Genomic DNA, 14,703 nt, shown 5'->3' with positions numbered 1-14,703 from the left:
TTCTGCTTCTGTGAGTCTGACGTCCTGCACGTCAGACTCACAGAAACAGAAGCCTGCGCAGCCTTCTACATGGAATGTTGCTAGTGGAATAGCAACATTCCATGTAGAAATCTCCAATAGTAGCAACATTCCATGGAGAATCTCCAATAGTATCTATTTTATTTTTGTTACATTTGTACCCTGCGCTTTCCCACTCATGGCAGGCTCAATGCGGCTTACATGGGGCAATGGAGGGTTAAGTGACTTGCCCAGAGTCACAAGGATCTGCCTGTGCCTGAAGTGGGAATCAAACTCAGTTCCTCAGTTCCCCAGGACCAAAGTCCACCACCCTAACCACTAGGCCACTCCTCCAGTTACGCTTAAGTTTCATGCTAATGTGCTCAAGGTGCATGAGCTAAATGGACAGAAGAACTTACTACTAGTATCATTTCTATAGCGATACTGTAGTGCTGTCAGTGGCGTTCCTAGGGGGGGGCGGTGGGTGCAGTCCACCCCGGGTGCACGCTGCCGGGGGGGTGCCGCGCGCGCCTGTCCTCCGTTGTTCCATGCTTCTTCTCTGCCCCGGAAGAGGTTACTTTCCCCGGCGTGCACCTGGTGGGGGGGGGGGGGGGTTACTTCGCGGCGGTGTCCTTTCGCCGGGGGGGTCCACGCTGCATCGGGGGGGGGGCGCTGCACCCAGGGGGCGGAGCGCATCGGCGATCTGACGCGGGTGCCAACCCCCCTAGGAACGCCACTGAGTGCTGTACACTTGAACATGAACAGACAGTCCCTGCTCGATAGAGCTTACAATCTAATCAGGACAGACAAACAGGACAAATAAGGGAAAAGGGAATTACTAAAGTGAGAATGATAAAACAGACATGGGTACTGAACAAGTGAATAGGGGTTGGGAGTTAAAAGCAGCATCAAAAAGGCGGGCTTTCTGTCTAGATTTGAAGATGGCCAGAGATGGAGCTTGATGTACTGGCTCAGAAAGTCTATTCCAGGCATGTGGTGCAGCAAGATAAAAGGAATAGTGTCTGGAGTTAGCAGTGGAGGAGAAGGGTACAGATAAGAGAAATTTACTCAGGCCCTCATGATCAAAAGCAAACTCCGGCGCTAGAGGCTGTTAACGCCATACTAGCGCCGGAGGTTGCAGCCGACCCATGATCAGAGCCCTCGAGTGCAGCCATTTTGCAGCGGCGTCGACAGGAAGAGGAGGGAGGCAGGCAGGCTGCGTCCCTCCTCCAACAAAAGGTAGGGGGGCCAGCCGGGGGGGGGGGGGCGGCAAGGAGGGTGGGTGACCACGGACCACCAGGGATTCAGAACCCCCCCTCCGTCGATGGATAACAGGGTGGCGGCCACAATGATTTCTGGGGGTTTGGGGGGCTGGAGACCCACCGAACCTCCAGCCCCCCCCCCCCCCCCGTCGCTGAGTGGGAGGGAGGGTGGGATAGTGTTTGGCTGGAGGCGGCCACCACGATTTATGAGGGTTCGGGGGGGGGGGGGGCTGGAGACCCGCCAGATCTCCAGCCCTCCCTGGGCATGGAGGGGGTCGGATCGGAGGTCCACCGGACCTCCAGTCCCCTGTTTGCTTTGGGGGGGAACGGGGGCCTGCCAACATGCAACTGCATGCTGGACAGGGCTCACCATTCCTCCCCAATGATCCGCAAAGTCTAACACCAGCTCAGAGCTGGCGTTGATTTTGCAGCGGCCAGCGACCCAATCTTTGGCCCGCTGGCCGCTGGTCATTGGGGATGAATGCGTTAAGCGCTTATTAGCATGCATTTGCAAGCTAATTGCGCTCGAAACCCTGTTTAGCATGCATTTGCATGCTACTTGCGCTAAGAGCCCTCGTGTGTTGTTTCAGGCGCTCGAGGGCTCTGATCATGGGTCGACTGCAAACTACATGGTCTGTAGCCCCGCCCAGCACATCCCAGGATGCAAAAGGCAGGGCTGGGCGTCGCCATTTTGCAGCGGCGTCGACAGGAAGAGGAGGGAGGCAGGCAGGCTGCGTCCCTTCTCCAACAAAAGGTAGGGGGGCCAGCCGGGGGGGGCCGGCAGGGAGGGTGGGTGACCACGGACCACCAGGGATTCAGAACGCTGGTGGGGGGGAGGAGTTGGGGTGGGCTGGAGGTCCACCGGACCTCCAGCCCCCCCCCCCTCCGTCGATGGATAACAGGGTGGCGGCCACAACGATTTCTTGGGGTTTGGGGGGCTGGAGACCCACTGAACCTCCAGCCCCCCCCCCCCCCCGTCGCTGAGTGGGAGGGAGGGTGGGATAGCGTATGGCCGGAGGCGGCCACCACGATTTATGGGGGTTCGGGCCTCGGCAGGCTGTTTGACAGGTTTGGGCTTTTGACAGCCCAGACCTGTCAACCAAGTGCAGGAGGATTGTGCTGAGCGCATGCTCGGCACAATTCTCCCGCACTTTAAACATGATTATCAAAGATAATAGTGCTGCTTAGATTTGCATGCATTATCTTTGATCATCGATGCAGAAAAGCCCTGCGCTGTCCCGGCGCTATTTTTAGGGCGCTGTTTGGAACAGCACAGGGCTTTTGATCATGAAGTCCTCAATGAATAGAGTTCCTGGAGAGGAGTGTAGGAAGAGATAAGAGTGGAGAGGTACTGAGGAGCTGCAGAGTGTGGGGGGGGGGGGGGGTTCGGGCCTCGGCAGGCTGTTTGACAGGTTTGGGCTTTTGACAGCCCAGACCTGTCAACCAAGTGCGGGAGGATTGTGCTGAGCGCATGCTCAGGCGCAATTCTCCCGCACTTTAAACATGATAATCAAAGATAATAGTGCTGCTTAGATTTGCATGCATTATCTTTGATCATCGATGCAAAAAAGCCCTGCGCTGTCCCGGCGCTATATTTAGGGCGCTGTTTGGAACAGCGCAGGGCTTTTGATCATGAGGTCCTCAATGAATAGAGTTCCTGGAGAGGAGTGTAGGAAGAGATAAGAGTGGAGAGGTACTGAGGAGCTGCAGAGTGAATGCATTTGTAAGTCAATAAGAGGAGTTTGAACTGTAGGCAGAAACGGATAGGGAGTCAATGAAGTGACTTGAGGAGAGGACTAATATGAGCATAGCGACACTGGAGAAATATATGTTGTGCGGCAGAATTTTGAACAGATTGAAGGGGAGAGAGATGGCTTAGTGAGAGACCTATGAGAAGCAAGTTGCAGTAGTCTAAGCGAGAGGTGATAACAGTGTAGACTGTCACATTTGTTTTTTCTATTTCTTTCAATAATTTTGCTAATTTAACTGGGCAGATAATGGGGTTCCCCAGGGGTCTGCGTTGGGAAAGCTGCTTTTAACATATTTATAAATGATCTAGAGATGGGAGTAACTAGTGAGATAATTAAATTTGCTGACAACACAAAGTTATTCAAAGTTGTTAAATCGCAAGATGATTGTAAAAACTTACAAAAGGACCTTACAAGACTGGGTATCCAAATGGCAGATGACGTTTAAATGTGAGCAAGTGCAAAGTGATGCATGTGGGAAAGAGGAACCCAAACTATAAGTACGTGATGCAAGGTTCCACATTAGGAGTCACTGACCAGGAAAGGGATCAAGGCGTCATCATTGATGATATGTTGAAACCCTTTGCTCAGTGTGCAGCAGAGGCTAAGAAAGCAAATAGAATGTTAGGTATTATTAGGAAAGGAATGGAAAACAAAAATGAGGATGTTATAATGCCTTTGTATCGCTCTATAATGCGACCGCACCTCGAATATTGTGTGGAATTCTGGTCACTGCATCTCAAGAAAGATATAGTGGAATTAGAAAAGGTACAGAGAAAGGTGACGAAAACAATAAATGGAATGGGAGAACTTCCCTATTAGGAAAGGTTAAAGTGGCTAGAGCTCTTCAGCTCAGAGAAAAGACAGCTGAGGGAAGATATGATAGGGGTCTATAAAATAATGAGCGCAGCAGAACGGGTAGAGGTGAATCGCTTTGTTTACTCTTTTCAAAAATACTAGGGCCAGGGGGCATGCAACGAAGTTACAAAGTAGTAAATTCAAAACAAATCGGAGAAAATATTCATTCACTGAACATGTAATTAAACTCTGGAATTCGCTGCCAGAGAATGTGGGAAAAGCAGTTAGCTTAGCGGGGTTTTAAAAAGATTTGGATAGTTTCTTAAAAGACTTTTCTTAAAAGAAAAGTCCATAAGCCATTATGAAGATGGACTTAGGGAAAATCCACTGCTTATCTCTACGATAAGCAACATAAACTGTATTGTACTGGTTTGGGATCTTGCCAGGTACTTGGATTGGCCATTGTTGGAAACAGGATGCTGGGCTTGATGGACCTTTGGTCTGTCCTAGTATAGCAACATGTTCTTAACATTGCAATACAGTTGGAGGACACCTGCCCAGCTTAGAGGGAACAGTTGTCCTAACCTGCATGTGTCATTTCCGATTTCTATGTTCTACCTAAAATGGAGCTGATACTGTGACATTTATTTATTTATTTCATTTGTATCCCACATTTTCCCACCTTTTTGCGGGCTCAGTGTGGCTTACAATATGAAATGAATGATGGAAATACAATTTGTTACAAATTGGTTATGGATTACATTGTGCAGAGTTATGCGAGACAATCGAAGTATCGTTAAGGAATGTATCAATGGAACACAAACATTGAAACATCGGAAGGAGACAATGGGAGCTTAGAGGGCAATATTAAGGCATAAAAACATATGGTATACCTATTTCTGTGAGTAAAGGTATGAGTGATGTGAGATTACGGGGGATGAGAGTTCAGAAGTGGATGTATGATGCATTAATGAACAGTAAGTGTGGACTTTATGTGTTTTGGCTCTTTCCGTAAATTTTTTCAAAAAGATGGGTCTTCAATAATCTGCGGAAGGAAGCTTGTTCGTGGATCATTCTTAAGTTGCGCGGCAGTGTATTCCAAAACGGCGTGCTCATGTGAGAAAAGGTTGACGCGTGTAGCGTCTTGTATTTCAAGCCCTTGCAATTGGGGAAGTGGAGGTTGAGGAAGGTTCGGGATGATCTTTTGGCGTTTCTGGGTGGTAAGTCTATTAGCTCAGACATGTAGGCTGGGGCTTCGCCGTGGATAATTTTGTGAACTAATGTGCATACTTTAAAAGTGACGCGTTCCTTGAGTGGAAGCCAGTGCAGTTTCTCTCGTAATGGTTTTGCACTTTCATATTTTGGTTTTCCGAAGATGAGTCTGGCTGCCGTATTTTGGGCTGTTTGAAGTTTCCTCAGTGTTTGCTCTTTGCAACCTGCGTATAGTGAGTTGCAGTAATCCAGATGGCTGAGTACGAGGGATTGCACTAGGCTGCGAAAGACGGATCTTGGGAAGAATGGTCTTATCCTTTTCAATTTCCACATGCAATAAAACATCTTTTTAGTTGTGTTGTTTGCATGAGTTTCGAGTGTTAGGTGGCGGTCGATAGTGACTCCAAGGATTTTTAGCGTTTCTGAGATTGGAAGGTTTAGGTTTGGTGTGTTTATAGCGGTAAATTCCTTTGTGTTGTTCCATAGATACTAAAGTCAAAATGCATTTTATCTATCACATTTATCCTTTAAAAATAACACGCATTGGATGAAAATACCAAGTGAGAGGAACCTACCTGTCTGTCTTTTCTGCACCTAGATCAACAGAAAAATAAAACACAGAGCAAAGAGTTAAACCTTATCATGAAGTTATTATTTTATTTTAACTTTTAAAGAAAAAAGATATTGTAACTGTGCAAAAGTCAAACATGGGAGGATACATCAGCTGATACTACATGCGACTATGAGTTCCAGAAGGAGCTCAAGTGAAGATTAAAGAATATTATATATATATATATATGATCCTCTCTGGGGTTTTCCATGAGACGGTCACATATAGCTCCAGAGAACTGTCACCCTTAAAATGGTGCTTCTTGACTCGTGCATTTCAAATAGTCTTATTATGTCACATTATTGAGGTAGAAATATTTCTTATAAGGGAGTAATAACTTCTCTTTGAAAATTAGTACATAGCAACCTTCTATCTGATAATTATATTGCCACTGCAGGTACAAGGCAACGTACAAGTTCAACTTCCAATCTGTTTGATATACTGTCTATAAAGGAGATATCTAAGCTGTTTACAGCAGTCATAACGCAGGGGAAGGAAGAGTCAAAAAATTAAAAATGCCAAAAAAGGAATGGTTACAATGCTCACAGAAGAGAGCAGGGGCAAAGGGTCAGTAGAGATATGGGGATTGGTATCCAGATGAGTGCAGTTCCATCATGCTCAAAGGGACTCGGGAAAGAACTGGGTGCCTACGTTTTGATAAATATGACATCACAATGAAATTTATGAAATAACAAGAAAAACACATTGGAGTCGCTATTCAGCATGGTTTAAACAGGCAGGAGAGGCATCTGCAGTGGCGTACCAAGGGGGGGGGGGGGCGGTGGGGGCGGTCCGCCCCGGGTGCACGCCGCTGGGGGGTGCCGCGGCGTGCGCCTGCTGCGAGAGTTCACTAACTTCTCTCGTTCGCTGCAGCTCCCTCTGCCCCGGAACAGGTTACTTCCTGTTCCGGGGCAGAGGGAACTGCAGCGAACGAGCAAAATTAGTAAACTCGCAGCAGGCGCGCGCTGCGGCACCCCCCCCCCCCAGCGGCATGTACCCGGGGGGGGGGGCGGGGCGCTGCCCCGGGTGTCCGCACTCGGAGCCCACAAGCGCGCGCTGCGGCACCCCCCCCCCCAGCGGCGTGCACCCGGGGGGATGTCATTTCGCCGGGGGGGGGGGGGGCGCTGCAACACTCCCCCCCCCCCACCGGGATCTCCGTTCACTGGGTAAATCTCTCTTATCTGCACCCTTCTCCTCCACCGCTAACTCCAGACTCCGTTCCTTTTATCTTGCTGCACCATATGCCTGGAATAGACTTCCTGAGCCGGTACATCAAGCTTCATCTCTGGCCGTCTTCAAATCTAAGCTAAAAGCCCCCCTTTTTGATGCTGCTTTTAACTCCTAACCCTTTTTCACTTGTTCAGAACCCTTATTTTATCTTCCTCACTTTAATATTCCCTTATCTCTTATTTGTCCTGTTTGTCTGTCCTAATTAGATTGTAAGCTCTGTCGAGCAGGGACTGTCTCTTTATGTTTAAGTGTACAGCGCTGCTTATGTCTAGTAGCGCTATAGAAATGATAAGCAGTAGTAGTCTTTGGAATTCCGGAATCTTGCTACTCTGGGATTCTGCACAGAATTTTGTTACTCTTTGGGATTCCGGAATCTTGCTACTCTTTGTCCTTATCTCTTATTTGTCCTGTTTGTCTATCCTAATTAGATTGTAAGCTCTGTCGAGCAGGGACTGTCTCTTCATGTTCAAGTGTACAGTGCTGCGTACGTCTAGTAGCGCTTTAGAAATCATAAGTAGTAGTAGGTTACTGCAGAGGCACTGATGTTTGGTAATGCAACCTCCTACTATAAACAAGTGGGACTATAGGTTGGATTAAGAGTGTTCAGCAGCCAAATAAACCAGCTCATAGGCCACTTAATTGCCAACAGTTAACTAAACACTATTTATTATATTTTCATAGACATTTTAAAATGAGGACAATATTTAAATGGATCTAGCCAGAGAAAACTATGCAGATCTCTTGTCCTTACAGTGAACACTACTTCTCTCATAGCAGCCAAAAGCATGTTTGTACTTTCATAACGGTCCAACGTTAACTCTGCGTTAACCAGTTACTGCATGCTAAGTGCAACATGCTAGCTGGCTACTGCTTCCACATTCACTCCCCACCCATGCTATGCTCCCTGATGGAAAAATTCTGAAAAATTTGATAATGTGTGGTTTCCAACATGTGGAACAGGCACCCCCTTAATGTGGTCACGTGTTAACCATGTGTTAAGTTCTTAATGCTCTTTATTAAAAGGGCCCCTAAATATGCCAATATTTTTCCAATGAACAATTTCAGCTACTGACTGATTGATTGATTTCTGAATTCTTTTTTTTTCTCTCTCTACCTTGAACGGTGAGCTCTGCAGACACAGAGATTTTCCCAGCACTGTTCTGCAGTGAGCATGTGTAGGTCCCAGCATCATCGGGTCGGACATCTTGGATTTCCAGGACATGAATGCCCGACTTCTCAAACGTTCGGAAATGTTCATTTGGTTGTAACTGTATGTCACCCTAAAGAAAAACATAATTAGAGATAAAACCCTGGAGGAGGAGTAGCCCAATGGTTAATACAGTTGCCTGAAAACCAAGGGACCAGATTCGAGTCCCACGGCAGCTCCTTGTAACCTTGGAAAAGTCACTTAACCCACATAATAAAGGAAAACCGCCAGAAAGGTGGTGCATCAAATCCCTTCCCCTTTCCTTTTCCTGTTACCCTTTGATAAACTGCAATTCTTCATTTATATCAGTTTCAGTAGAATATAATCAATGGCAGATCCCATGACAGGATATCCAGATACACTAACACTGTAGCAGCTTTTAGTTCAAAGGCCCAGTGGCGTAGCAATGGGGGGGGGGGGGGCGGGAGGGGCGGTCAGCCCCGGGTGTCAGCTCAGGGGGGGTGCTCCCTGCCAGCTCCCCCCCCCCTCGGCAAATCGACATCCCCCCACCAGCTCCCGCACCCTACCTTTAAAAAGAATATCGGGAGGCGAGGCGCAGCGCCTCGCGCCTGCCCTGCACGTAAAAGAAATGTGGACCGTCGGGTCTTCCCTCGCTCTATCTGTCCCGCCCTCCGCTGACGCAACTTCCTATTTCCGCAAGGGCGGGACAGAGCGAGAGAAGGCCCGACGGTCCACATTTCTTTTACGTGCAGGGCAGGCGCGAGGCGCTGCGCCTCGCCTCCCGATATTCTTTTTAAAGGTCGGGTGCGGGAGCTGGGAGGGGGGTGTCATCGTGCTGCACCCGGGGGGGGGGGGGTGCAACGGCGAACCGCCCCGCCCCGGGTGGCAGCCTCCCCTGCTACGCCACTGCAAAGGCCTCTCAGTATACAGAGTACTAGAATCTGCATTCTCAGGAGTGGGGAGGGGGCAGGTATCCTACCATTAGCTCAAGTATTACCAGCATTATACGGGATTTTTTTTCATCATTGCTAAGTCTGCCTCTTTATAGAAGGAAAATCTACTGTTTTCTAGACTAGCAGTTGACTGAGGTGGTCATAAACCTTCCCTTTCTCAGAAGAGAGCCAACATTAAAATGAAAGCTTGCATAAAGCTGTTCAAATATCAAATAAAAGCCGCACTTTTTGGTGGTATTGATTTTATGTTGGGTCGCCCCGGCCTCTCTCCCTCCCCGCACCATACACATTCCTTCTAAGAACACAACAAAGTTAAACACAGAACTAGAGAATGACATGGGGGGCAAAATTTGTCCCCGCCCCGTCAACGTGGGTTCTGTCTCCATCCCCACCCCGTCCTCGCAGGCCCCATTCTCTATCACTGTCCCATCCCCATAGGCCCTGTCTCTGTCCCCGCAGGTTCTATCCCCGCCCCCATCCCCATAGGCTCTGTTCTCATCTGCAGAAGCCCCGAACACTTATGATTTTATATTTAAATCTTTTTATTAAAGTAAAAAAAAGGAACAATATGCTGTGCAACTGTTGTGTATAAATTATAAATAGAAAACAATAATAACAACAAGCAGCTATAATAACCCTCCTCACCACCACCCTCTACCCTTCCAACCCCAACAATAACTGACTTCTACTACCCCAAGAAATCCTAATCCACCCTGTTAAATTGTCCAGGGGTACAAAATACAACCTGTTCTTTATGCCCTAGAGGGAAGAAATATGCCCTATGAAGAACTGTTATGATTTTTTAATCTGTGGACGAATAAGAAGTCATCAACAATCTCAGGATTCAGTCTAGCTCCCCCCTGTCTTCCACAGTCCTTCCCATAGCCGCCGAGGGGGGAGGGCAGGGGGGACAAAATTACCCGGGCCTCCAAGGGGGGCCCGGCGCCACAGTCCCACCCGCCCTCCGTCGTCGACCGTCTGCCCCCTGCATTGAAATCGCAGTCTCACCTCTGTGAAAGCAGTGCTGCAGGCAGCAGAACTCCTCCCTTCGGCCCTCCTTCCCTCCCTGTGTCCCGCCCTCGTCTGATGTAACTTCCGCAAAGGCGGGACACAAGGAGGGAAGGAGGGCCGAAGGGAGGAGTTCTGCTGCCTGCAGGGCTACTTTCACGGAGGTGAGACTGCGATTTCAATGCAGGGGGCCCGGCCCGGAGTTGGACAGAGGGGGGGAGCAGCGGCGACATCGGGGGGGGGGGGTGGAGGGGGGAGCGGCGGCGACCTCTGTGGGGGTGGCGAGGGCCCAAGGGGCGGCCTTGCCCCGGGCCCAGCCCAGTCTCTCGGCGGCCCTGGTCCTTCCTGCAAAAGAAGATGTCGTCTTAGAAGATGTGCTGGTAGCAGGATGTACAGGATCCCCCGTGCAAATTTTGCCAGCTGTGGCCAGCATGTTTGCTTCCAAAAAATAAATATATTGTCATCTGCATCAAAGAAAAATATAAATAACAGTCCAGTTCAGTAACAGGCTTCAAAGTAGAAAGTGATACGGGGACAAAGTTTGTCCCCGTCCTCCACGGGCTCGGTCCCCATCCCCACTCCGTCTCCATGGGATCTGTCCTCGTCCCCACTGTTACTGCGGCACAATTCATGTCGGAGCCATGCCCTAACATTTACCATGTAAAACTCTGACCCCCAAATACTCGAACGTCCTGGAAACTGACTAATTTGCATAAAGCCTGAGCTCAAATAAACCTATAGCACACGTATATATGCTTCCCACACCTGAATGCTACCATTAAAATCTTGCACAAATTTTTAAAATGTATTTTTAATACTTTTAAATTGTAGGTGTCAGTGCAGGTCTCTTTAAACCTCACTGCGCCTGCGCTACGTTTTGTGCCGTTTTAAGGTTACCTTGCCTACCAACAAACCCACAATAGCCCCCCTGCTTCTCCCAGCAAACACTAGGCTAAACTTAATTCAAAATGCGCCATACGTGCATGCGTTTGCATATGCACGATTACAATTATGCCACAATTTCGGCCGCATATATATTTTATCAATTAGACCCTTTTCTGGGTCAAAACAAGTTCTCCCCTCTTTAATTTCATTAACATCATTGGTGGCAAAGCGTTCCCGAGGCTCCGGTCACCACCGGAGTCCTCGGGCCATTTTCCTAAGCACGCATGCGCAATTGACATCATTAATGATGTCACGATGCTTTCCCAACGTTGGCCCCACAGAAACCGTGATTCCTGGGCCCCAGCAGCCCTCAGGAAACCCGGGGCTTTTCCTCCCAGCCATGCCTAGCTTCCTTCTCCCCAGTGACGGCCCGGAAACCTGCGGTTCATGCCGGAAGCGTGATCCCATGGCGGACCCGCCCCCCCATCGCAAACTCAAACCCAGGGCCCCTCTCCAGAGCTCCTAGGGCTGGGTGAATTTTTTATTTTTTCAATATAAAGAAATATTTTGATTCTGGTTACATTAAGCCCACCCTAATCCCACCTTTGAAACATTCCCAACGCGTCCCCTTTTGATTTGGATGCACTGTAGACAAATTGCATACATAGACGTCTGCAAAACAGGTTTCAAAAATACTGATTTGGACATTTTGAGAAGAAATCCATCCAAATTGTGCTTTATTTATTTCATTTGTATCCCACATTTTCCCACTGATTGCAGGCTCAAAGTGGCTTACATAAAACTGTAGTAAAGCTACAGTATAAGAAGTACAATTATGCAAATTGAGAGTAAGATAGGAAATAACAATTAAACAGCAATAAGTAAAAGATAATAACGTGTAATTAGTGTCCTTGGATCATATTAATAGTAAGGGTTAATTCAGATTATGTTGAACCAGGAGAATAAGCCTTCTGAAACAGTACTGATTTCAATAATTTCCTGACGTTTAGGTAGTTCTGGGTAGATTTTACTGATTTGGGTAAGGCATTCCACAGTTGAGTGCCTATCAGGCTTATTTTCGAAAGGGATCGCCGGCGATCTTCCGACACAAATCGGGAGATGGCCGGCAATCTCTCAAAAGCGGCCAAATCGGTATAATCAAAACCCCCTTTTTTGACATCATCGCCGCTTTCCCGTCGCTGAGCCGGCACGTGTTTCTGTGAGTCTGACGTCCATCAGACTCACAGAAGCAGAAGCCTGTGCGGCCACATTGGTGATCTGTAAGGGCCAACTTCTACATGGAATGTTGCTAGTGGAATAGCAACATTCCATGTAGAATCTCAAATAGTAGCAACAGTGGAGGAGTGGCCTAGTGGTTAGGGTGGTGGACTTTGGTCCTGAGGAACTGAGTTCAATTCCCACTTCAGGCACAGGCAGCTCCTTGTGACACTGGGCAAGTCACTTAACCCTCCATTGCCCCATGTAAGCCGCATTGAGCCTGCCATGAGTGGGAAAGCGCGGGGTACAAATGTAACAAAAAAAAAATAAAAATTTGTATTTTAGGCCATTACAGTCTGACAGTATTTGGACGTTTTTCTCTTTCGAAAATGATCCCCACAGTAACCTATGGAACTTTGTAAGTCAAAGTGCTTTGAAAATGAGCCCCTAACTCTTTTAATCTTAAACACGGCATAGAGAAAATGTGATTTGCAGAAGTAGATCTTCTAAGAAATTTCAGAAGTCACATTTTACAGTAACAGGGTGAATTGTGTGCACTTTGATGAAACTGTCATTTTTAAAGTACTTTCTGAGTAGACATGCATACTTCATTGCTGTTAAACATCTGAGTTCGTGTTGTTTCTTCTATTGGTACAATAGTATAGACCTAACCTTTGTCTATGATAACATAATTTGCAATGGAGGACAATGTCCCACTTGTATTCTGTTTGAAAGAATTACCTTAAGCCAAGTAACCTGAGGTGTGGGTCGACCTGTGATTTTGCAGGAGAATCTTCCAGTCTGGCCTTGTTTCACAATGGCTCTGTTGGGTTTTGTGACAAACTTTGGCGGGCTCTCTCCCCAGATGCTTGGCCGATTCTCCACTGGTGAGGTGGCAAACCGACCCCTGAAACACACAGTTCAGACAAAGTACAAAATGCTGATTTCATAGTATTACTTATAAAAAAGGCCCGTTTCTGACACAAACGAAACGGGCACTAGCAACGTTTTCCTCAGAGTGTGTATGTTTGAGAGAGTGTACGTGAGAGTGACTGTGTGTGAGAGAGAGTGACTATGCGAGTGTGTGTGTGTGTGTGTGTGTGTGTGTGTGTGGAATGCCCTCCCGCGGGAGGTGGTGGAAATGAAAACGGTAACAGAATTCAAACACGCGTGGGATAACCATAAAGGAATCCTATTCAGAAGGAATGGATCCTAAGGAGCTTAGCTGAGACTGGGTGGCAGAGCCAGCTGGTGGTGGGAGGCGGGGATAGTGCTGGACAGACTTATACGGTCTTGCCCTGAAGAGGACAGGTACAAATCAAAGTAGGGTATACACAAAAAGTAGCACATATGAGTTTGTCTTGTTGGGCAGACTGGGTGGACCATGCAGGTCTTTTTCTGCTGTCATTTACTATGTTACTATGAGAGAGAGAGAGAGTGAGTCTGGGTGCGAGTGTGTCTATGAGAGAGAGAGTGTGTGTGAGAATGAGAGTTTGTGCAAGTGCGTATGTGAGACACAGTATGAGAGACAGTGAGTTTCACACACAGTGTGTGCAAGAGAGAGAGAGAGTGTGTGAGACACAGACTCTCTGTGAGACTGAGTGTATGAGACCAAGAGAGTTTGTGAGTGACTGTGTGACACATAGAGAGTGAATGTGATACCGTGTGAGACATAGAGTGTGTGAGAGAGAGAAAGACATTGACTGTGAGAGAGAGAGAGTGTGTGTGTGACAGAGATACCTCCCCCCCTCTCTGGTGTCAGGTCCCCCCTCCCTTCCTCTCTTTGGTGTCAGGCCCCCCCACTCTCTCTCTGGTGTCTGAGTGTTACTGTGCAGGACGCTGAGCTCTGGCTGTGCTTCAAGGAACTGACCAATCCTATTTAATAGATGCACCTCCAACATTCTGAAGCCGAGAAACCTCATGTGGTTGGTCACTTCTGTGTGTGACGAACCCGGAAGTACGTGATGTCAATTCAGGAGATGGATACAGAGAGCAGGAATGCCTCAGCCATGCAGTCAGCTTCAGAATGTTGGAGGTGCCTTTTATTATATAGGCTTTGAATCATTTACTGGATATCAAAACAATCCCATCATGCAGCAGAATGCAGAAAACATACACATTTACCGTACGAGAGATTAAGTACAATACAGACTTTACTGAACCACACAGCAAATGCAATGAGATGTGAACAATATTTTGGCAGTTCTTGCCTTTGAGGAGCTTAGAATCTTAGAATAATTTCTTTTATCCAAGGTTGGGAGTATCTGTAAGGCACAGTGGCAGAATTCAATGTTGTACTTTTCTTCGAGTTGCACATTAAGGTAGATGTGATAATGCATTGAAAAAAGTCTCCAGATGAACCCAAAAGTGATGTGACAGGTTTGGTTATCAATCATTAAACTGAGCAATGGATCCGTCTCGTGGGGCTCTCTTATTAGCAGGGCATTTTTTGAGGGGGTACCGAGTACCGGCACCTTTTCCATTGTCTGTTAAAATTGACTCATGGTTCCCAAGTTTTAATGAAAGAGCTGAGACTCTACACACCAATTCTGCCTTGACATAAATTCTGTGACTGGTTGTAGGGGGCCTGGCTGTTGTGGGATGGGGGATGGGT

General features: G+C 47.6%; 1 protein-coding gene across 1 annotated transcript in view; it reads right to left on the bottom strand.

Moving 5' to 3' along the window:
- The window catches only part of LOC115473714 (myosin light chain kinase, smooth muscle-like), a 673,403-nt gene that overhangs the window by 422,346 nt on the left and 236,354 nt on the right, over positions 1–14,703 (bottom strand). Inside the window, exons 6-8 of the mRNA XM_030208760.1 lie at positions 12,831–12,996; positions 7,972–8,137; positions 5,593–5,611 (exon numbers count right to left, since the gene is read on the bottom strand). Of these exons, the coding sequence (XP_030064620.1) occupies positions 5,593–5,611; positions 7,972–8,137; positions 12,831–12,996 (351 nt within the window). The remainder of the gene's footprint in view (positions 1–5,592; positions 5,612–7,971; positions 8,138–12,830; positions 12,997–14,703) is intronic.

The sequence above is a fragment of the Microcaecilia unicolor genome, chromosome 7 (assembly GCF_901765095.1).
Source record: "Microcaecilia unicolor chromosome 7, aMicUni1.1, whole genome shotgun sequence".
Lineage (NCBI taxonomy): Eukaryota > Metazoa > Chordata > Amphibia > Gymnophiona > Siphonopidae > Microcaecilia > Microcaecilia unicolor.
This window is presented reverse-complemented; position numbering and strand designations above follow the sequence as displayed.